The 23,264-nt window shown below is 38.6% G+C and overlaps 1 protein-coding gene across 2 annotated transcripts in view; it reads right to left on the bottom strand.

Annotated features, from left to right (window-relative positions):
* Positions 1-139: 139 nt before the first annotated feature.
* Positions 140-23,264, bottom strand: part of FAM193A (family with sequence similarity 193 member A) — a 79,197-nt gene continuing 56,072 nt past the window's right edge. For both annotated transcript variants that reach the window (XM_061376016.1, XM_061376017.1), the window contains 11 exons: positions 21,758-21,911; positions 21,477-21,656; positions 18,818-19,069; positions 16,236-16,434; positions 14,627-14,899; positions 14,016-14,298; positions 12,684-12,870; positions 10,661-10,891; positions 6,513-7,356; positions 3,520-3,601; positions 140-1,011 (listed from right to left, as the gene is read on the bottom strand). In XM_061376016.1, coding sequence (XP_061232000.1) covers positions 918-1,011; positions 3,520-3,601; positions 6,513-7,356; positions 10,661-10,891; positions 12,684-12,870; positions 14,016-14,298; positions 14,627-14,899; positions 16,236-16,434; positions 18,818-19,069; positions 21,477-21,656; positions 21,758-21,911 — 2,779 coding nt within the window. In that variant the 3' untranslated portion in view covers positions 140-917. The remainder of the gene's footprint in view (positions 1,012-3,519; positions 3,602-6,512; positions 7,357-10,660; positions 10,892-12,683; positions 12,871-14,015; positions 14,299-14,626; positions 14,900-16,235; positions 16,435-18,817; positions 19,070-21,476; positions 21,657-21,757; positions 21,912-23,264) is intronic.

The following is a 23,264-nucleotide window of genomic DNA, read 5'->3' as shown; positions in this document are numbered from 1 at the left end:
TCAGGTGAGCTGTCAAACAAGGAAAATGCTTAAGTTAAGTAGCATTCACTGACTGACTTTGACACAAGATGAAACTTAGCTCAGAATACCACTTTCTTCTTCCCTTTCCCCACCCGAGCAGAAAAAAGCAAGACACAAGTCTTCTGCCATACTAATGTATTCCATCTTTCAAAAAGAAAGACATGATTTTAATATTACTTAACAATATGTTAAAAAAGTAGCCAGTTAGGCTTCAGTGTTAATACAATTATACACTCTATAACAGATTTGATAGTGTGAGTACTGTTCTTTTTTAAATTTTCTCATTCTGCAAGTATTCTTACACAAGCTGGCTACAAGTCAGGAAAAAAAATCAAAACACAAATAGCGTAACTTGTACACTCTTAAACAGTAGATTGTGAAAGAACTGAGGAAATACTTGTCCCATAAGAGCCTCTTTTTTCATGAAGTCATGTCAGGAGAATTCTGGAGCAGATGAAAGCACAACTGACTAGGTCCATTCCTTTGTCAGGAGTCAGAATGACAAAACATAGCTAGATGCAGAAGTGACAGGAGCCACTGCAGATGATGCAAACTAGTATTTTGGCCTCCACCCAAGCCTAAGCAATTTAAAGTCTCTGAGGCCAAGGCATTCAGAAGGAGATGGAAAAGAGCTATTGTTCCAACTCCAACGGCATACAGCTACAATCAAGTAAGTCTCACTCACAGACTACAAGCACACAAGCTAACAAATTCAGGTAGAAAGTGGCAATTTTTCGGTCCGCAAGAATTATCAGGCCAAAGGGTTCAGTGCAGATCCACACAGCACTGGGGACAAGGCAAGGCAGCACTGGCTCAAGACCAGGTAAGCTCTCAGCACAGCAGGACAGATAAGTGGAGCTGTCGTTCATTGATTCCTGCAGGGTTCCCTCCCCATTTCAATGTGCAGCAAAGGTGGTTTTTTTCAAGCTAAAATTGGACCAGTTGATGGAAAGTCTCTGCCTTGTCTGTCTGGCAGAATCCAAGCAGAATCTGAAAATATAAAAGTGATAAAGTGAAATCAATATACTTAAAATCAAACCACAAGTGCTATCCCTCTTTTGAGGAACAGCTCTCTCTCAGAATGATAAAACCTCCTTAAAAAAAAAAAAAAACCCTAAAAAAAAAGGAAAAAATCACTTGTCCATCTCTGAAAACACATCATAAACCAGTCAGTTTAAATACAGCTGCATTAGCAAGAGTAAGTTAATGAAGAAGCAAAGAAAACTGCATATTTAGCAGCAGAGAAGCTAGCTGTTAACTAGAAACAGATAATATTTACCTAAACCTTCTAACAGTGAGAGTGAATGGTAATATGTTAAGCAGAAGTACCACTAGCATGGGACACTGCGTCTTCTTTTCTGAATATAGTGAATTTACATATGAAACAAAGACCTAAGGAGGTTTGTTTATAATATAGCAGATAAGTAGCTCACGTGCCTCGGAAAAAGCACCTTCAGAACACAAATACCCTTATTTGCTTTCACGGAATTCCGATTTAGGCAAGAACTTGAGAAAAACGTTGGCATGTGCAGGCAATTCAGTGACAATTAATGCTGAAGAACTTTATCAAAGCAAGGTGCAGCTTGTTTAAGCTAAAGGCTGCATGACAGCATCAAGGTAGAGCATATCCCTCTCTGTAAGGCTGTACTGTTTCTGTAGCAGCTAAAAGCCAAAAAAGGGGAGCAAGCAGAAGGAGTGAAATAGTAAAGGTACAGTGGGAGATTAGCAGAACTAGACTTATTTTGTTCACACACTTCCTAACAGATGACAGTGCAGAGCAGATTACACCAATTGCTGATTACAAACCAGTACATTTAGAAGTGTTAAATCTTCCATTAGGGAACACTTTTGACAAGTTTCTCTCCAAACTTCAGCTGTACTTCTACAAATATAAGACACTGCTTCAGTCATCCTACTGAGAATTGAGAATTGATGAACTTAACTGATGAAAAGATTTTTTTAATTTTCTTGTTACAGATACAGCAAACTTGAATGAAGCCAAGAATATTCCATGAAGTCCTCGGGTAATGGTTCTTTTCCAACCTAGCTGATTCTATGACTCTATGAAACCCATGAAGGGCTGAGCACCAACAGTAGCAGCCTAATATATGCCATGTTTCACTTATAAAACCTACATTTCAACTTAAAAAAAACCTCTAAAAATCCTTTAATTGGCACCACTCAGGGAAATAAATTTTAAGAATAGAGAAAGTGCACTTTTGAAGATTTCCTCAGGTAGTACATTGTAACTCCATAAATAATCAGACATACGCATTTTGTATAGTAATAACAAGCAGCACAGAGAAGCAGTTATATTGTCCTCTGTAAAACTCAGACATAGATTGCATCCCAGACACAGAGACAGTGAAAACTGTAAGAATTCAGAGAAGAACTTGAAATCCATACCGAAAGCCCTCTCTTAAAGAAACTCCATCCTTTCAATAAAATGTCTCTGGTAGTTCTGTGAAATGCTATGTTGATTCCTAAATGGTTAAACTGCAGAAACCGATTTAATGTAACATTTCAGATTTGGCTCTCATGACAGAAGTCTTATTAGATTAGATTAACTGGAGATCAGCACACCCAGCCACCATTAAACACCACAAATTTGAGTAGATTTCAGTATTATGGAAGAACATAGAATCACAGAATGTGTCAAGTTGGGAAGGATCCATAATGACAGAATCCAACTCCCTGCACCTTGCAGGACTACCTAAAACTAAACCGTAAGTGCTACATTATTTAAACATGTCTGCTGTCTGCTCATATTTGAGGAATTTAAAGGTAACGTGATGTGTAAATCCCAAAGCAACCAAAACACACAGAAGGAAGAAGTGTCACAAGCACAGGTTCATATTATCCTTCTACACTACCTTTACCATATTCTTCATTGCTGTAGCATAAGCATCCCTTCTTTATGACTGGCATAAGCTAATATCTAAGTTGTACTATCTTTATTTCATGTGCAGTATAAAATTCCAAACTAAGATGTCCTATAAACAAGGAAGAGAATACCATGAACAAACCTTTTGGAAATATCTGCTCTGAAATGTAAAACAACATCTTACTTGTTCAACACTTTGTCTTTTCCGTTTTCTTTAACACTAGTCAGTATGTGGTTTGTATGAATAATAAAATAAATATTCATGCAAGCTTTGCTTATAGAAAATAATGGTAACTGAGAATATTCTGAGAGCCTTGATGAGAACCTGGAGGACAGACACATGGATGATTCTGGCACTCATTCCTGTGTTTGTGCTACTCAGCTACAATCTGTAGATCTACAGCTTCAGTGACTGTTATATTCAGTATTCAGAATGTCAGCTGTAAGAGGATTTGTTGTGTTGCAACACAGTACAACACAGATCTTTTTGCTAGGAGTTAGTAATGTAGTTGTGGGTTCGTTTTCTGTTGTTGGTTTGGTTGGCTGGTTTGTTTTGAAGTCACAGCATGGGAAGAAGCACAACAGCTTTATGTATAGGGATTACAGCACTTTACCTTTTAAAATACTCCACTTCTCGCTCTGTTTCATCCATTTCCACACTGTCTAGATCAATGTCTTTGGGTAGAAACACATCATCTACAAAGGAAAAAAGATAACACTATGTTAGGTTCCATGGGGAGGGGGAAAGGAGGGAGAAAGGAGCTTGAAAAAGCTGCATTAAAGATGTTTCTTGAGAACTGTCTTAATTTTGTAAACTATTGATTATTCATGTTTAGGCTGAATTAATATAAGCTTAAAATTAAAAAGACACTTCTTAAAATATACTAATACCCCTGCCCAGCCTTTAAGGAGTTACACTGAGAAAAAGTAAGAGATGAACCAACAGTAAATTCACTGACTGAACGGCTTGCAAAAGATGCCATAAACCTGGGATACACATGAGAATGGTCAAATTAAACAAAGGGCTCGAAGAATCAGATAGGTAATGAACAGTGTTCACCTGCCTGAAATTTGTTGGCCTTAATACTAAAAAGGAGTTTTAGAAACATTTTTAAAAAGGTATTTATATAACAAAAATAGTTCCAAGGATTTGGGGATTGTAGAGCTGCTGCTGTACACCCTCTGGGACATGGTCATCGGGCTGTGTCTGCAAGTGTCTAGGTCAGGCTACTTACAACTAGGAATTTTGCTAAGCATTTTTTAACATATTTTAATATGGCCTGAATTTAGGCCTCAGCTACAAAAACAAAGTCTCTTAAAAATCTGTTGATATACTGTACAGAATCAGTGTATTGTTTTCTTTTGTACTAAAAAAAAAAAAAAGCTTCAGAAAGCATAAATTTTTGTAGAAATCAATTTGAACATTTTCTTCTTGCAGTATCTCTTATTACATACATACTCCAATTTAACTTCTGAAGCAGCTTCACAACATATTCCAAAAAGGGTGGGTCAAACTAACTGAAAACACCTAGTACATATCAGAACTCTCTAGAACCCTCGAGATTATGAGAACAAGCAACTCGTTTCTAAAGGCATTCCTGGCAGTTTAAAAGCTGCACATCTTTCCTATGCAACTTCCTTCTGAAGAAGCAGAAAGTCTTATAAACACAGGGCTTCCCTGTATAGTTTTCTTCAGCCTCTTCATAACATTCATCATAACATAATATTTTTCTTTACAAAACAGATCACACCAAAGTAATAATGTTCACTACCTTAACACTTCATTTTAAAACTCAGTTTACCCCCTCCCCCCGTTACCCTCTTTCCATGAGGTTTTTTTTCAATTACCCTACTTCTAATTATAATTTTTTTTCTTAGTTCATTTTTTGTGTTTTCACTAACTTGGTTCATAGGTGCTGTGCCTTTAAGAAATTTCAACTAAATTGTAATTGTGTATCTCAGTATCTTACTTGTAAGTCAGAACTACCCACAGTGTGATTTAGTCCTGATTCTTCAAAGAGCAACACAGTTACCTCTTTATAAATTCAGAAACCTGTTCCTATGTTTTTTCACATTTAAATATTAGTTTTCAGCAACTGCAGCTATACTTAAGCATCAGATAACAATGGTGAGGGGCAGAGAGGGGGAAAAGATGCAGGGAGCTACCTGCATTCTCCTGCAGTAAACACCATCTAATATCCCAACTCCTCCCCTTCAATACTTTTTCCTTCCACTGTCTCTAATCTTCCTTTTCTGCTTTTCTAGAACTTTCTCTTGCTCCAATGACTGGAGTACATTCTCAGTAAATTAATAAAACAAAACCCAAACAACACCATAGAATAGTAAGCACAAGAATAAGATATCAGAGAAAATGGTTCTGACTGACACGGAATGGAAACACTGAACATCAAGAGTTAAAGACTGGAGGACTGACTCAACCCAACCATGAAACCACAATGTGCACACCTGGCACCTGCAACAACCAGGAATTGGGTATACATTTTTGTAACAAAGCTTAATAAAGGCAAGTAATCTTAAACACTGGCAGAGACTGCCAAAGGATTAAGGTCTTGCATCTTGATGTGCTTACCAGACAGAACAGCAGTGAGAACTGCAATATTATTAAGTCCTTCTGGTGAATGGACATTTAATTTATCCACCACTACCATTCAGCTACCAGGTGATCCCAGAGAATTGACCAGGTGCTCTGAGCACGCAGATGTCCATACTGCAAAACTGCCATCCCAACTGGCAGTACCAGTAGGGATCAAGCATGTGCAGGAATAAACTGGTGCCTGACAATGGCAGCTTGATTATCATGCTGACAAAGCCAACCAGCCAGCACTTGCAGGTGTTTCTCAGTTCTGGTATTTAGCTCTTAGATGTTTTCAGGAAAACAAAAATATCCATTGGGAAGAAAATTCTGCAAGTGCAACTTGTCTGAGTCAAGTCAGTCTTCCCTGCTTTATTTTTTCTATCAGATAAAATATCTGTTTACTAGTAAAAACTAATATTCATGTGGAGGAAACACACATTATTATTATTAATTAATTGACATCCCACTGTAAATTTTCACTCTGGCAAAAATTTTTTGTACTTACTCACCTGTTAATACAGTTAATACAGGAAAATAATTATTTTAACTGAAAGAATACCTATTTATACATGAATAGCTCTCCTTTGGCTGCAGGATCCCCTTATTTTCCTTGCTCAAGGAGTAAGATAAACTTTAGACTACACTCTTACTGCTGCATGAGAAACAACCCTGCTTTTGAAGAAGTTGAAAATGGATTTCAGCATAATATTGCATTAAGTACTTATTTTAAGCAAGATACGCTTTACAGAACAGACTTTCCTCACTGCCAAAGCCTCCATACACACCCAGCAGTATATGCTAGTTTATTCATTCTTCAAAGCATCCTACACCTCTTTAATAAAACTATATGCATCCCCTAATTGCTATAATTACAACAACCTGAATTTTCCCGACACCAGTTTTTCTGTTTCTCTAGTTTACATTAGCAAGGATGACCGAAGATAAAGATTTCAAGCTTCTGGACTTAAATGGTAACAACAAAAAACAATCCAAGCTCTTTACTACACTTACCAATTGAATTGTTGACTTTGTCCCCTTTTTTCTTCTTGCTTTTCTTGTTCTTGCCTTTTGGCTGAGGAGAATCAGCAAGTATTAGCTTATTATTTTGCTGCTGCTCACTTGGTGAAGGGGATTCACTTGTTACAGTTGCTTTCTCTTCCTTTACATGGTTCAACTGTTTTTTGTTGTTATTGTTTAATTTCTTCTCCTCTTTTTTAGGTTCTGCAAGTGTTGGGAGCTCTGCTGCTTTTGCTTTGGATTCTATTTGGTTTCTGGTTTTAGTCTGGATCTCAGCTGCTTTGGGGGATTCAACAGGCTTTTTCACTTGTTCAGTACACGGCTTGTTTATCTGCTTGAGTTTCTGTTTGCTGTTTCCTTCTTTATGTTGATGCATAATATCAAGCAGAAAAGAGAGGGGCTCATGCTGCTTTACGTTCCCTTCTTTCTGATAAAGCAGCTTTGAGTCTCTAGTGTTTACAGGATTGGATAGTTCACAGCCTGTGTCTGAAACTGGCCTCTGTTCTGTATGATTCACGTGTCTTGACAGTGAACTGGAGGAGTTTTCTATCTTTTCTGATTGCTCAAGTGTACCATTCTGAATGTCTTCAGGTGTGTTTGGGACAGATTCCTTCACTGCCTGGCAGTTTCGAGTAAGCATGTCCACCTTCTGACAGTCTTTACCTGTTCGTTCTTTTTTCTTTTTCTTTACAGCCCGCAACTGCTGAAGTTCTTGAAGCCGTTGTAATTCTTGTTTCAGCCTCTCTTCTTCCTCTTCCTCGCGCCGCCTCTGCTCTTCAAGCAACTGATGGTGCTCCCTCTCCCTGGCTTCAGCTTCAAGTCGAGCTTTTTCTTCAAGCTACAAAATAACAGTAAGTTTATTAGAAGTGACAAGTATTTTGGAAATTAAAATTTGAGGCACTATTATGACTTTTCTTGATGAATCTCGGGACATTGACATATGAACATACTTAATCCACAAGTCTGTACAGCAAGCAAATAACTATTTATACAAATGCTGGCCTTTAAAGTACATTAAAATCCTGTCTGTATTTTCTATGTTTCTGTAATATATTTTATTATAATATATTCTATGTTTCTGTTCTTAATCCCAGATGGGTGATCTTCTCTTTGCTACAGCTAAGCCTAACTTCATATCAAAGTCTTCTACAACCTCAAAAACTGCTGAAAACTCATCATTCAACTTTGTTCTCAACAACTGTGTGTACTACTAAAGGAAGAGCGTTGCATCATGTTGCATGGATTACCTGCTCTCTTGGTATGGTATCAGAGTTGCTCTGTTTCAATGTTCATGACCATTACAAAAAGCAATCATTAAAAACATTTTACAGTAAAATACTAAACACGTTAAAGTTACATTGAAAGTTGTAAAGTTGTAAAAAGTAACAGGGATGGCTAAATTTTCTGTTGTCAGCCCTGTTGCTCATTAGCCACACAAAACAGACAACAGATTTTTTTTCCAGTCATTACTGTGAATGCCTAAAACTTTGCTGTGCAGCACTCATCCTGTATCATGAGCAAAATGAAACAAAGTCATATACTGAGAGTGATCATGTCCATTTATTTTCTTCCACATTTAGAAGTGCCTGTATGGGATTACTTTTTGACAGTTACAGAAGTCAGCAAAAAACCCTGTGATAATCTTCCACTTCTTACGCCCATACTGCATTGCAAGAGCGAAGTGAATTTTATTTATAAATAACTCACTAAAGCCCTCAGTGCTGAACAGTGCTACAACATGAAAATAAGAATGTAACTTGTGAACATCGGAAGTTCCAAAGCCGTGGAAGCATTTAAGCACAGAATTAGAGTCAGGAAGCAAATGCACAAACAAGAAACATTAACAGCGCAGTAACATAAAATGTGTAGCAGAATTCAAAAACATTCAGCAACCAATCTCACTGCGCCTTGAACTTCATACGAAAGGCTGATACTTGAACCACAGCAAGAAAAGCTAATTTCCTGCTTGTTCAACTTAAATAAATCAATAAATATTCCCTCTATTAACTCAGCAAATAACTGTTTTCAAAAAATAATTTCACTATTACACATGTGAGGATTTTTTTTTTTAAATCCGTTTGCAAATTTCCATTTGAAAGCAACTTGTACTTTTTTCTTCCTTGCTCACTCTCTGCAGCTTGCCCCTTCATTCCGGCTTGGTATAGCCGTTCGTGTCAACACGTGGCACAGCAATTAACTTCTTTCAATCAGGTCAGCAAGGTGCCCAATGCAATCACTCTAAAACCAACAAATCTTGACTTTTCCTCTCTCATATAAGCACTGATCTTATGTTGCCTGGCTTCCTACAGGGATACTTTTATCAGTCAGGTGAAGCTCCCAAAGACTGGAAAAAGGGAAATATAACCCCCATTTTCAAGAAGCGGAAAATGGAAGACCTGGGAAACTACAGTCCAGTCAAACTCATTTCTATGCCTGGCAGGATCATGGAGCAGATTCTCCTGGAAACCGTGCTAGGACACATGAAAAACAATGATACGGTTGGTGACAGCCAACACAGCTTCACTAAGGGCAAATCACACCTAACCAATTTGGTGGCCTTCTATGATGGAGCCACAGAAGCGATGGACAGAGGGGCAAAGCAGGTGATGTAGTCTACCTGGACTTCTGCAAAGCATTCAACTCTGTCCCGCACAGCACCCTTGTCTCTAAACTGGAGAGACATAAATTTGGTGGATGGGCCACCCAGTGAATAAAGAACTGGCTGAATGGCCGCATGCCGAGAGTTGCGGTCAACGGCTCAATGTCCAACTGGACACAGGTAAGAAGAACTCGGTCGGCAACATGGACAGTGGGATTAAGTGTGCCCTCAGCAAGTTTGCTGATGACACCAAGCTGTGTGGTTCAGTTGGTACACTGGAGGAAAGGGATGCCATCCAGAGGGACCTTGACATGCATTACAGGTGGGTCTATGCTAACCTCATGAAGTTCCACAAAGCGAAGTGTAATGTTCTACACGTGGGTCAGGGCAATCCCAGACACAGCTAGAGGCTGGGGAAAGAAGAGATTCAGAGCAGCCCTGCAGAGAAAGACTTGGGGGTGTTGGCTGATGAAAAACTGTACATGAGCCGGCTTCAGTGTGCACTCACAGCCCAGAGAGCCAACCGTATCCTGAGCTGCATCAAAAGAAGTGTGACCAGCAGGTTAAAGGAGGTGATCCTGCCCCTTTACTCTGCTCTCCTGAGACTTGAGCGTATTGCATACAGTTCTGGTGTCCTCAACAAAAACGACATGAACTGCTGGAACAAGACCAGAGGAGGCCACAAGGATGATCAGGGGACTGAAGCACCTCCCGTAGGAAGACAGGCTGAGAAAGTTGGGGCTGTTCAGCCTGGAGAAGAGAAGGCTGCATGGAGATCTCATAGCAGTCTTCCAGTATCTGAAGGGGGATTATAAGGATGCCGGGGAGGGACTCTTCACTAGGGACTGTAGTGATAGGCCAAGGGGTAATGGGTTAAAACTTAAACAGGGGAAGTTTTGATTAGATATAAGGAAGAAGTTCTTTATTGTGAGGGTAGTGAGGCACTGAAACAGGCTGCCAAAAAAAGTGGTGAATGTTCCATTCCTGGCAGTTTTCAAGGCCAGGTTGGCCACGGCACGGGGTTGGAACTAGTTAATCTCAAGGTCCTTTCCAACCCTAACCATTCTATGATTCCATGATTCTGTAACTATTTTCCCAGTACAGAAACACTAGTTTTTTAACTCCCCCACTTTTAAATGTTAACTCTACAAAACAATCAAATTCTTAACATTTCCAACACTTAGGAATAGCTTTTTAAACTGCATTCATGTTGGATGCACAAAATTCCAACATAAAGCTGACTTGCAACAAAATATATTACAATGGCACTGTGAGGAATCCTGCCAGTTTACTACAAAGCTTCTTAGGTATCATCAGAACAGCAAAGCTAGCTGTGTAGATAGAAACAAGCAGTCTAACAAAACCACACAGAAAACAAACATACCACTAATATGAAGTCAGTTTACACTGGTATACTTACAGATATATATATAACAAGTACATATGTGTGTGTGTGTATATATATATATATATATATATATATAAAAATAGTGCACAGTTTCAAAAACATGAGGTCTAGGATGAACATACTTTCAGATCTTACCTTTCTTTGCTTATGTCTGGCTCGCTTGGCTGCCCGAGAACTGCTTACTGGTTTGGTTTCAGAGCTGTTTATAAACTGTAGCAAGTCTTCCACCTTTCGATGGTCAACAACACTTTCCCTTTCAGAGATCTGATCTGGTTTCTTCGGCTGTTCCTCTTTCCTTTTCGTTAGGCGTAAACGAAGCTTTTCTCGCATCTCTGCGTAATTTCTACTGGTTGGTGCAGCTGGAGGCTGAAGGACATGAGACAAGAAATTAGTGACAAAATGTAAAATTTCACTGATCTAATAATTTTTAGACTTTTTTAATAGACCTTTAAATAGCTTGGAAACTCCAAACCTCAATATCAAACTCCTTATTGCTTGCTTGTGTACCTAGAAGTGCATTTAGCACCAAATCTGACAGGCCTGTTACCTGCTATCTTGAAAACTGTATTTTCTAACCAAAAGAACTGATCTTGCAGACAAATGCACAAATAGAAAGACAAAAATAACTATAAAAGGTGATGAGTATACCACATTAAAAATCTGAAAAGAATAGACATACTGCTGTTCCCATTTTCTATGAAGTCTGTTTCAGAGTTTGGGCTACATGGCCCTCTGAGCTGTAACTGTGTAGGCTTGACTACTCTACTCTGAAACGTGCCAGCACACCCTCCAGCAGTCACACATCAGTAACTTGTTAACACTGCTGCAAGTTGAATCCCTGCATCATGTTTCATATCTGTTTTCCTGTCCACTGCTCCTGCCTCTCAACTCCTCATTCCTCCTTACCTCCTGTGCCAGATCTGGTGCCCATCTGTTTGGAGCTACACCATCACAACTCATTAAACCAGCACAACAAAGCCTATTACAAACCCTATAGCGTTCTGCCACTTCAGCAGAATGAGTAACATAAAATCAGGTGACTATCAAAGACTGACCAATAATGGACATGGTGGGAACATACAATAAGAAACAGGATGCGCTCCTTGATGCTTTCAGCCAAAGGACAAGGTCTCCAGATTTGCTTCAAGCCCTAAGCTTAAACTGCATCTGATCAAATACATGGCAAATAAACTGAGTTTTTACTTCAAATACGAAAAAAGTGCCAGAGACTCAAATCCTACTACTCAACTCATTATTAAAACAGACTATATGTAGATTTATAAATGAAGCCAGAAGAAAAATGAAATTTCAAGTTAAGAGAAAGCTTCATGGGGCAACTTAATTTTAGCATTTCATTTGTGCAAATGAAAAGATATGATTACAAGAATTCACTAGACATACTACTGGTATGAAGCTAACTTAAGGATGTTTCAAATGAGGTGTTAAGTATTAAAATACAGAAAATAAGGGAAAATATTTTACATAACCTGAATGCTTTAGAACATCGTGATTTTTTAAATATACTCTTTAAATGAAAGTCAGTGCCTATCAAAATGCACCACTAAAGAAAATTGTTTGTAATACTGAAAACAGGGAAAAATGCAGTTTGGGTTTTCCTTTGATAAAAGTGTAATTTAAATTTACATTGCCTAAGCTCTAGGCAAGAGGACTTTCTTTTTCCCTTTTGTTTTTCTTTTTTCTAAATCAAGTTAGTGAATTAGTGAATACTTTGAGAATTGCTATTTTTATGGATGGGAGAATTACTCATATATTGCACAAACACTAAAAAAAGTATCCTATATTAAGTGTACTTTTACCCAAACTCATTGTATTATTTATAATTACACTACTACATGTGAATGGCTGAATGGTTCAATGCTCCTGTTTGCAGTTTCAGTCAAACATGGTATCTATTATTGAAGTCAGCTGCTTCCTAAATATTTGTCATTTTTATTGCTCTTGAATTGATTTCAACTGGAAAATTTGCTTCAATCCTTCATTTCAACGAGGACAATTACATTCTAACCATGCTTCTTTTACAACTTCTCTTGAATCAGCCCCAATGTCACCTCCTTAGTTGCAGTCTGCGAAATCACACACATTCAATGAAAAGTTAGTGACAAAAACCCCTCAAATAAATTAAAATCCAGCAACTTACTCCTCCATGGCCGAAGAACTCACAGTAACAGCAGTCACAGTATTTTCCTTCCTTCTGATTTGTGGATGTTGAGGTACTGGAGCTATGCTCTGAACAGCTGTCTTCATCTTGGCTCTCCTCTCCATCATACTGTTGATGATCATAGGTGTTACTGTTCTCACAGCGATGGCCCTCACAATCAGGATCACTACGTTAAATTAAGAAAAAGATTATAAAAATTCTAGACTATAATAAATAAGGTATCTGAAAACCAACCAACCAAAAAAAAAAAAAACCCCACAAACAACCCATACAAAGTTGTATGTACATCTACCAGGAACAGTGAGTCTCAAACTGGGCTACCCTGCCACCAGTAGTGCACCAAATCCTAAAACCTTCATCCAGTAGATTGCGAATGGAGATGCTAAAAACAAAGCAGCAAGGAAAGATGATACATAGGGAAGTGCTTTATAATAACTCATCTAGTGACTCACTGAATGTGCAGCCTTGAGAAGGAGTTTTGGAACTGTTCCTCCTGCCTTCAAAAAGGTAAAATAGTTTCAGAAGTAGTGATTCTAGCTTTTTTAAACAGAATGGTTTTGAAACTGCTGCCTATCTCATCACTTGTGCACTGAAGAGAGCTGTGCAGTTACAAAGCACTCAACTTATTTCTGAAATCTCTGGGATTAGGTAGATTTTCAAGCTCTTAAATAAAAAGTTTAATGTCAGCTAAACCCAAAATATTACCATTACCCTGTCTGCACCTTTATTTTCAAGGGGAAATGCTAGCATATCTCGTCAAGAAGCAAATACATAGAACATCCTTCCAGACTACAATTAGTGTGTAAATGGTGGGTCTGATAGCTAAGAAGTCTTAAGTGTAGTCAGGAAAGTGTGTTGCAGGCTTCAAGACCATGTACGACCTTTTTATAGTCTGAGCTAGATTTCTCTACATAGACTCCTCCAATTTTCATAGCTTTTTATTCCAGCTTGCCATGTAATACCAAAATGACAGAAAATAGATGCATTATACAACAGGTTTGTGTCTCAGCAGCAGCAATCACTACTGGCAAGGCAATGACAGTAAGAAAGAGTAGAGCTTGACTTAATTATCCCATATCACATTTCTGAAAGCGAGCGAACATTTCTTTTTAAGCCTCTGAACTGGGTAGATTCTGCAATGGAAATCATATTTGTAAAGTCTCACACCAAGTACCATACAAAGCATCTAAACTTGGTCTCATCTGCTGAGCACAGACAGCTCTTTCTTTTACACTGCAACCAGTGGCAAAGGAGAAGAGGTATCTGCAGTTAAATTCCCCTTCTATCATAAAAAAAGAACAAGAAACTTACCTGCAGACACTTGGTGGGGCACTTACAGAGCTGTCTGTGGTTGAAGTAGGAGGTGCAACTGTAGTAGGACAAAGACCTGAATGAGGATCCACAAATCCAGGGGCTGTTGCAGCAGTTTTAGGGAAAGAAGGAGCAGCAAGATTTGGAAGATGTGGTGTAGAGGCTGGAGACAGTGCAGCAGGAGACAGGGAAGGAAGGGATGCTAAACTGGTAGGACTATTTCGGGGTGCAACTGGTGCAGAATGTCTATGGTCCTCTTTATTAATATTGTGAAACACTTCACCTAAATGGGGGAAAAAAATGCTTACAATTAAAAATAATTAAAAGTCTCCATTAACTGTCCAAACAATCATGCAGATTGCTGGATGTTCTCAGCTACTCTAAAAATCAGCAGTATTTCAACACCTTTCTATTGCCAGTTCCATATGCTGACATCAAGGTCTTTTGCAAAGTTCTTTGATCCAGGAGTACAGAGACTAACTCAAGAGTGAGAACAGCAATTAACAAAAATCATTAAGATACATGATATTACTAAAACGAACACAAATAAATCTTTACAGTTAGCTAAATGTACTTGAGTCAGTTACTAAGCTGTGCGTGAAAATCCTTACCTATGGATGAAGGTCTCTTGGATGATACTTTGAACTGGTTGCTGCTTGACTGCACTGTTGTTGCTGTGCAGGAGACAGAAGAAGTGGCAGAAGAGGTTGCCATGACAACTTTATTAGCTTCCATAAAGGCATCCTGGAAATTGTACAGACATTTCTTCTTTGCAGCATTTTTTTTCTCTTTGCTGTCAGTAACTGCTGTAGCTTCATTGCTAGATGTAGTAGGAAGTGCTTCGGGTCTTATTTCCGAGAGTGCTGGTGCTAAAATATCACTCCCTTCAATTGAAACACATGTAGTAATTCAGAATCACAGAACTATAGAATTGGCATTTAGAATTAAACATTCCATAATTTAGATGCAGACCAGAAAGGATCTATTGTTAATGTTGACCTGGCAAGACTAGGGAACTGACAGTCCTTTCCCCCCCCTATCCCAAGTAAGACAGCTGTAACAAAAAGTGCTATGAAGTCTCAGAACAGAAGTCACAAACTGTAAAGTTAAAACCGTAACACCACTACTAAATGTGTGTTAACAAACAGCAAAGATGCTGCAGGTACCTTTATGCTTTTATAATTTTAAAATTGGACACCATTTTAAATGTAAGTATATAAACTTCAATATCTGAAGTACAAGTTAGCAATTGCTATTACAAGCAGGCATGACATATCCTTCCACCAATGTAATGACATAAATCTTATCCTCCCTTATTTGAAATTCCAGCTAACTACAGTAGCATCTTTGTGACAGACCTTCCACACGAGCTTGCCACTAACCATCTGCTGGAACAGCTCCCCATAACCACACATTTGTAAATGGCTGATCTATCCTACGAGGGAAGTTTTCTGGATGTTTTTAATGACATTCATTTTAAAATATCACTGTGGTAGCTTGACACAAGTTAGCAGCAGATCAGTCTGAGAAAAGCCAACACACAAACCCAACAAGCTTCCTTTTTCACACAAGTCAAACAAAATAAAAAAGGCATTTCAGTATTTCATATGATGGGAATGGAAAAATATGTATGTATAGGGTTGTGTATATATATATATAAATACATATGTATAGGGGTGTTTATATATAAATATATATATGTTATTTTTCCTCTATTCTCACTCAGTTTAACCATTAGTATTTCCAATAGCTTCCTGGTTTAAGTTAATCTTTTGCTTGATTTATGCCTCTTTTTGAATGACAATGCAGTTATGCCTGCTATGATGAGTAGCAGGATGTAGTACTGCGTTATCAGTGCTCTTGTGATCCCATAGAAAAAAAAGCAGGTCTTTGTGGCAGAAGACCAAGTTATTTAAGTTTCCCCTTAATTCCCATTTCTCTGCAATCCTAAACTTCTGAAAACAAAAATACCTCTACAATGACCACAGGTGAAAGAGGACGTGCTATTCTTTTGCTTTTAGCATCCTCTCCCCAATATGTAAGAACTGATTTTTCAATTTTCTGTTCCCATTGGAAGAGAAATTACAGCACATCTCTGCCAGAATCCTGTCTTACAAACCCATGATGATGAAACCTACCATTCCTGGAGAAAAGTGCCTCATTCCATTTCAAAGCATAAGGCTTTTAACTAGTCAGTGCAAAGTAGCAACAAAACCTCACCAGGAATTGTATCAGGCAAAAATGTAGCAGGATTCCAGTTCTTGTCATTCATCATCTCTGATCCCCAAAGACTTATAAATTTAGAGCTATTCCAATCTGGAGTGCTCCCAAAACAGCTTGGATAAATATGATCTTGGAGAGATGCGTTGAATACTTGATGCTTGTTTGTATGATTCTGAACTGGAGCTGGCGGTAGTGCCTACAAAAATAAAGAGTATTTTCCTCATTCATATTCTGTTTGCTTACACAGTCACCCCAACAGCAATATTCAGATCAGTGTTTCAATTGTGAGGGCCATTATAAAAGGTGTAATAAACAATATTTCCCAGAATGACAAAATACTGATTTGTTGATTTTTAATGCAGATAATACACTACACACACACTGTATGTACATGTATATATTTGATAATCACAAACACTGCTTTTTGATTCAGTTAACTGCTGAATAAAAAAAGTGATCTTCAAAAAAACTTGGGTTAATACATATTGGTAGGCCCTCATTTTTTATTAAAACCAGTACCTGTATGAACACAGAACTTGTTAGGTATAATTATGTTTCAAAGCCCAAGCTGCCAAAACCAATCCCTCTGTGACATGATAATCATTACCACGTAAGACAATTGTGATAAAGGGATTACAGACACTTCAGGATTGAAAACAAGGGCAGCAGAAAAAGAAATAAAACACTTATTATTTGAAAACATAATTTTAAGGTTGATTATATCGTTTTTTTAATTTTTTCTTCTCCAGGTATTAACAGGTTCCTGACTTAAAACTTAACAGCCAAGGAATAACCTTTTTATTTTTAGAAGTAATTGTGGAAAAAAAGGGAATACTCTTGCTTTACAGGGGCAAGTTGTTCTGGCTTATCCCACTTCTTCTGGCTGAAATTGTGTATTCATATTCTAAAATGTAACTTTCTCCCAAAGACCTTATGCAATGCAAGCATTATATTGAATTGCTGTCAACTTTAAAAGAGGCCAAGGAAAAGCAAGTTTGTTCTATTTTTTTCATTATATTTGATTTAATGAAAAAATATACAGCGGTAGATATAGTTATTATCAGCTGAGTCAATGACATTTCAGACATGAAAGTCTAAACACTCATGGCCAAGCAAACTTCTTACATACTCAGTCTCCTTTCCCTACACAGAAGGATTTTCATCATCTAAGGGTAAAGATAGAAGGGGCTGGAATGCCCTGCATTAAAGAAAATGGGTACACCTGGCTATAACGAAACACTTCACAGGGCAGAACAGCCTATCCATGATGAACCAAGCCTGATCCAACAGGGCTAATTAGCTCACTCACTACCATCTCTGCTGAATTCAGCTGGCTCTTCAAAGGCAAAACCTCCCTAAAGCTTCAGCATCCACATATGTCTTTCCAGCTCCAGCACAACATAAACACATGGAGCCCAGCTGGTTTATGGGCCATGCCAAAGCTAATAGACCTGGCCTGCATTACACCACCACTCAGTGCTAGCAGCCTGCTACTCTGCATGGGGCCTCTGGTGCAGCCATGACAGTGCGCTGCAGGTATTCTGTCACACAAAGGTCTCCTGGAAAGAAAGACAGCCGAGGTCAGGGGTGGGAGCTTGAGTAGATGGATCAAAGCTTGAACAGACTGCTTAAATGATGTAAAAAGAGGTCTGGAAGGATGACAGAAGGTGGGATACAGCAATTAGGGGTTTCAGAAAGTATGGCAGTGGGCTGTTGAGAAATGGCAGGTTGGTACACTGCAGTACAGAACTGGTGCACTGCAACAGAGATAAGGAAGGGACACTGACAAGACAAGAAAAAACAAAGTGGATGTTCAGAAGGACTATAAGAGTTATGTAATAGTCATCTTACTGAACTAATCTGCTTTTCTTACAACCACAGGATCACTGGAGCGAATGAGAGGGAGATGACAGGAATATGTACCTAATGGCAAAAGCTTTGCCCCTGTGAGCAGCATCCACAGTTCAACTGATTTAGACAACACGTGGAACAACAGTAATTCCTGCTTTTGACTGATACTTCTGAAAAGCTGTCACCTGGTCCCCACAACTGTCTTATTACTTACAAGCTTTGGCTGAAAGGAACTTTGCAGAACCTGCAAAAAAGGCAAGTACTCTCAAAGCACAAAACCTCCTTAGAAATAGGATTCTGTGCTTCAATTTAAAAAAAATAATCACATTTTGAACTAGAAACTTGAGGATATTATTGACAAAATGGAATATTAAATTTTGACCTTCAACACGTATGAAATTAAGAATTAGTTGTACTGCATAGTGAAGTCTCGTCACTGTTTCCACCATCATCCAAGACTCTTTTGACTCCACATGCTTTGTAATCACAGTAAGGAAATTACCAGTCTGCTGCTGATACTCTTTGCCCTGCTGTATGAACCTCCCCCACCAGTTCTGAAGGTGCCCTACTCCCCACCCCTCACTATTCCCTTCAAAAGGGCTACTATAACGAGGCCACAATTTAAAGCAACTTTCATGGTTTCACTGACGCACAGTCATGCTGGTTTATAAGGTGTACAGCATTTTTCCTGGGATGAGGTTGCATCCCACCTCCTTCATCAGGCTTACCTTATTGTGTGTAAAGGGAGAAGCTGTATACAAGGTGGGATGGATAAGTGGACGAGGGAGATGAGGAATTGTATGTAATGGTATATGTCCATGGATGTGAGGATAAAGATGAAGTGCAGGATGTGCAGGTTTTTCAGGATTCATAAACTGGTGGCCAGCAGGCAAGCGTCCAGTTGCAAGTGCAGAGGCTGTTAGACCTGAGGCTTCTTGTTTGCAAACGTGACATTCACAAGCATTTGGACCTTGGTCAGCCTATAAGAAAAAAAACAGTATTTTTTTCAATCTTCTCAAGAGACAGTAGAATCAGTGATTTGTCCCATCCTTTTTTCTCAGCAATCACTTTGCATACAACAATTAATATTTTCAGAGCATCCACAGAACCCTTTCATCTCATACCAATGGAAGAACCTTGTAAAAGCACTGGTGGAGGATCTTTATCTTAGTTAAGCAGAGAATGTCCTACAAATTGACAACATTTCATACCCTACAGATATTAAATATCTACTATTAGTGAGAACAAGCAAGATACTGTTACAAATAACCCAGAACAGACAGGAATAGGAACCTTGACAGCATTTGATCATTATTCTGCAATCAATTACCCCATTGTACCAAAAATAACCAGATGATTATTTTCCACAATTTTCTAAACAAATGGAAAAACAGTATGTGTAGAAACTAGTAACAAAGGTTAATTAGCTGATAAAGCTGGAAGTAGTCCTAAGCTGCCTTAGGCAGAGCATTGCCAGCACGTCAAGGGAAGTAATCTTTTCACTCTGCTCAGCACTAGTGAGACACTTCTGGAGTGCTGGCTCCAGTTGTAGGCTTCCCAGTCCAAGAGAGACATGGACATACTGCAGTAAGTCCAGTGAGGGACCAGAAAGATAATTTAGGCCTTGGAGCATCTGTCATACAAAGAAAGGCTGTGAGAGCTAGGAATGTTTGGCCTCAAGTAAGAAGATTCAGGGGGATCTTACCAGCATGCATCAGGTAAAAGGAGAGCAAAGAGGACAAAGCCAAACTCCTCTCAGTGGTATCCCATGAAAGGACTAGAGGAAATGGGTACAGACTGAAATACAGGAAATTCCACTCGAGCTTAAAGTGTTTATTTATTAAAGTGGTTGAACATTGGAATGTATTACCTGCAGCAGTTCTGGAGCCTCCATCCTTGGTGATACTCAAAACCCAACCAAAGCTGCTGACCAACCTTCTCTACATAACCTCGCTTTGAACAGGTGGGCTGAAACAGACCATCTGCAGATGTCCCTTCCAAACTTAACCTTTCTGTGATAGTGCGAAGCAGACATTTCTAATGAAAAATTTCATAATAGCATAAACTGTGATAAAACCTTGGCCTATTAGAACCTTTTACAGATCTCAAAGTATTTGATCAGACTTCTGATCAAATACTTCAGATCAAACTTCTGCTATCTCAAAAGACTTCAAGCTTTTGAACAAAAGGAAGCCAGGAAGGAGGAGCTCCATTTCCTTCTCTCAGCTCAGTACTTTTTCCTGCAGCTGTCATCTGACATTTCAGTGGGAGGTAACTTTACCAGAAGCAATACCAGGAACACTTCCAATTGCTACTTTTCCTAGTACATTTTTCCAAAAAGCAAAGTGAGCTAACTTAGCTTTCTAGAAAAGGTGGTGTTCTTCTCAAATAAGCCTTCCTCTCAGAAACAACTAACTCTTCATTATCACTTAAAAGCATTCCAGCCTTTGAAACAAGGCATATCTGAGCAACCAAATATTTCATAAACAAAATAACAATGATGAAATTAATCAGTTGTACATAGAAGAAAAAATAACTTGCTCATAAAAAGCTGTATTATTAAGAAACCAGTAACAGTCTACTAGCAAATGAAAATGAAAAAGAGATGTCAAACAGTATGGCGAGATTAAAAATACAATTCTGACAAATCATTGAGTACTGACCATGAAAAGGAATTAGAAGAGAAATAAAGATACGGACTAGATGAGCAACCTCAAGAGATAACACCAAAAAATTTCAAATGCAATGATGTGTGCGAGTGAAATCACTTGAATGCAGCATTACAGGCTATTCAGCTCTGATTAGAAAATCAGACTAAAAAAAGAATGTCATTAAGACTTCCTCAGAATAATTATAAGAATTTTTTTTTCTCAAAGAAAACAGAGGAAGGTTAAATCCGCCTTTCTATCTTGCATCTTAGTTTGCTTCCCTAAGGCAAGTAGACTTACATAATCCTCATATGATTTTCCACAACAAATGCTGAATCTGTTTACCAGCTTCGAACTAGTTTGACAGAGATCGCAACCCATGTAAGTATTATGCCACTGGTCAGCCATCCACAGAAAAAGATCAACATACTCACTGAAAGTAGCTTAATATGCTTAACAAATGAGAAAATGCTTCTAGTGGAAGGCCTTACAAACATCTGAATCACATGGGAACACATAATGGGAGCTTCCACCTGACTGTTGTCTAAGCTCTCAAAGGTACCTCCTCCGATGTGGATTCTTTCGTCCAGTAAGCAATAGAAGTGACTGGTATGTTCCCTCTCAAAGCAGCAAGCCTGTGTTGTAGCTGCAGGGTAACTCAGATTAAAATGTACTATCATTCAAGTACCCACCTTTAAAAAATTAATTTACTAGAAGGGCTGCTTTTAGATTACTATACCTGCTGACTGGGATAGGAAGGTGGTGGACTATCCATTTTTGCTTCATCTTTCCTTAATGTCCTTTTTCCTAGAGACATTTCCTCCTTTTGAGTCCCCGGTGGTTCACCACTGCTCTCCCCATCTGCTTCTTCATCATCTGCTTCTGAGGAGCTGCTGCTAGTACTGCTCACCTGCGGAGACTGGACAACATTAAGTCATTAACACACAGGCGGAGGACTGGCCTTTCTCCATCGAGCACATCCAACTGCTAGAAGAAGATACAACATCATAAATGCTGTACCTCATCTTTCAGTGCCATGTTTTCACCTCCGCCATTTAGCTCACTGTGGATTCCATTCATGTTGGCTACAACCTCTGCATCATCGTAATTATTCAGTGGGTAGATATCAGCAAATTTTGCTGATAATGGTGCAACATCTTCATCATCGCTACCACTGAGGGGAAAAGAGGCTTAAATAAATCACAGTGCACAGTGACCTCAGTTATTATGAAAGCAAGTAGAACACCAAAATGAAATAAAGTTGTAGGAATGTTTCCATTAGGAGTCAAAGGATTGTCTTCTGACTTGTTTCACTGAACTTACTTTTTCAAGCAAGAAGATAAAGAAACCTGCCATATCATCCAACTGAATATAACAGTCGCATGCCTGAATCTGGATTGAAAATAAGCTTCTTTGCTATTTCTATGAAAAATATTTTTCCAACACTGTTTTCTAACCAAGAATCTATGTAACTAACAAAGACAGGTTATGTATGATCTTTAATTTGACTAAAAAAACCAAAACAATGTCTTCTTCTACAGAAAGTGTCAAATGGAAAAAAACTGAAAATAAAGTTTTTCCATACATCAAATGTCAAACCAATATCATAAAGTAGGGAACACTGAACACATCACAGTAACTCTTAAATTTCTCAACAGCAATTAGCTCCTGGATGACCCCAAAACTTTGTGGTTTTCAGAATCTGCTCTAAAATGCTTAATGGAAATTTTTTTCATACAGACAGCTAGTAAAAACACATGCATGTTTAATTACCCGCTCCAGGGAGGTCTTGCTAAGACTGGTTACTTCGTATTTCTACAGCAATCCAGAGCTCTTAGAAGGGCTCTTAAAGTGTGCACTTTATCGTTTTGCATTCCATGAGATACAGCACCAAAATTTAATTACATGATGGCACCAACAGGCATATTTCAAATGTGCAATGAGGAAATAAAACACAGTTGATATTGTGAGACATAAAATGGCCCTTCCCCAAGGAGCAGTGGTATTTCCCTAAAAGTAGGCTTCTTACAGTAAATACCACTTGGATTCAACAGAACTAGCATCTGAAGAGACAAACTGAACTATTTTGGACAGCTCAGCACCAAAACTAACAGGAGTTTACAGAAACTGCAAACCATACATTTAAGAATATGTAGCTGAACATACCACCACGTATTCTGTTTTCAAGTGGTTCCCAAATTGGTTCAGAAACTAAGGCCCTGTTATGGAAGATTAAGCCATTGATGGCAGATGCAACGGTAAATGTTTAAAGGAAATGGAACTCGGTGAAGTGATATTCACCAGAAACATCCCACATCTGCACTGTCACTGTTCATCCCACCATATTAACAAAGAATGCTAATGCCAATTTCCTTAACTGTAGCGACAACAGCACCTTTAGAATATCACAATAGAGGAAACTGCTGGTTAGCTGTACATTAACCATGTACAGAAGCCAGCCTATCAAGCACTTTTAACCCATCAGAATCATGAAAGGGGCAGAAGCCTACCATTAGACTAATGCCTC

This window comes from Neopsephotus bourkii, unplaced genomic scaffold, assembly GCF_033783945.1.
Source record: "Neopsephotus bourkii isolate Nb327-2 ecotype Australia unplaced genomic scaffold, CSIRO-AGI_Nbou_v1 NB_1686, whole genome shotgun sequence".
Lineage (NCBI taxonomy): Eukaryota > Metazoa > Chordata > Aves > Psittaciformes > Psittacidae > Neopsephotus > Neopsephotus bourkii.
The sequence above is the reverse complement of the archived record's forward strand: the minus strand, read 5'-3'. Positions and strand labels throughout refer to the sequence as shown.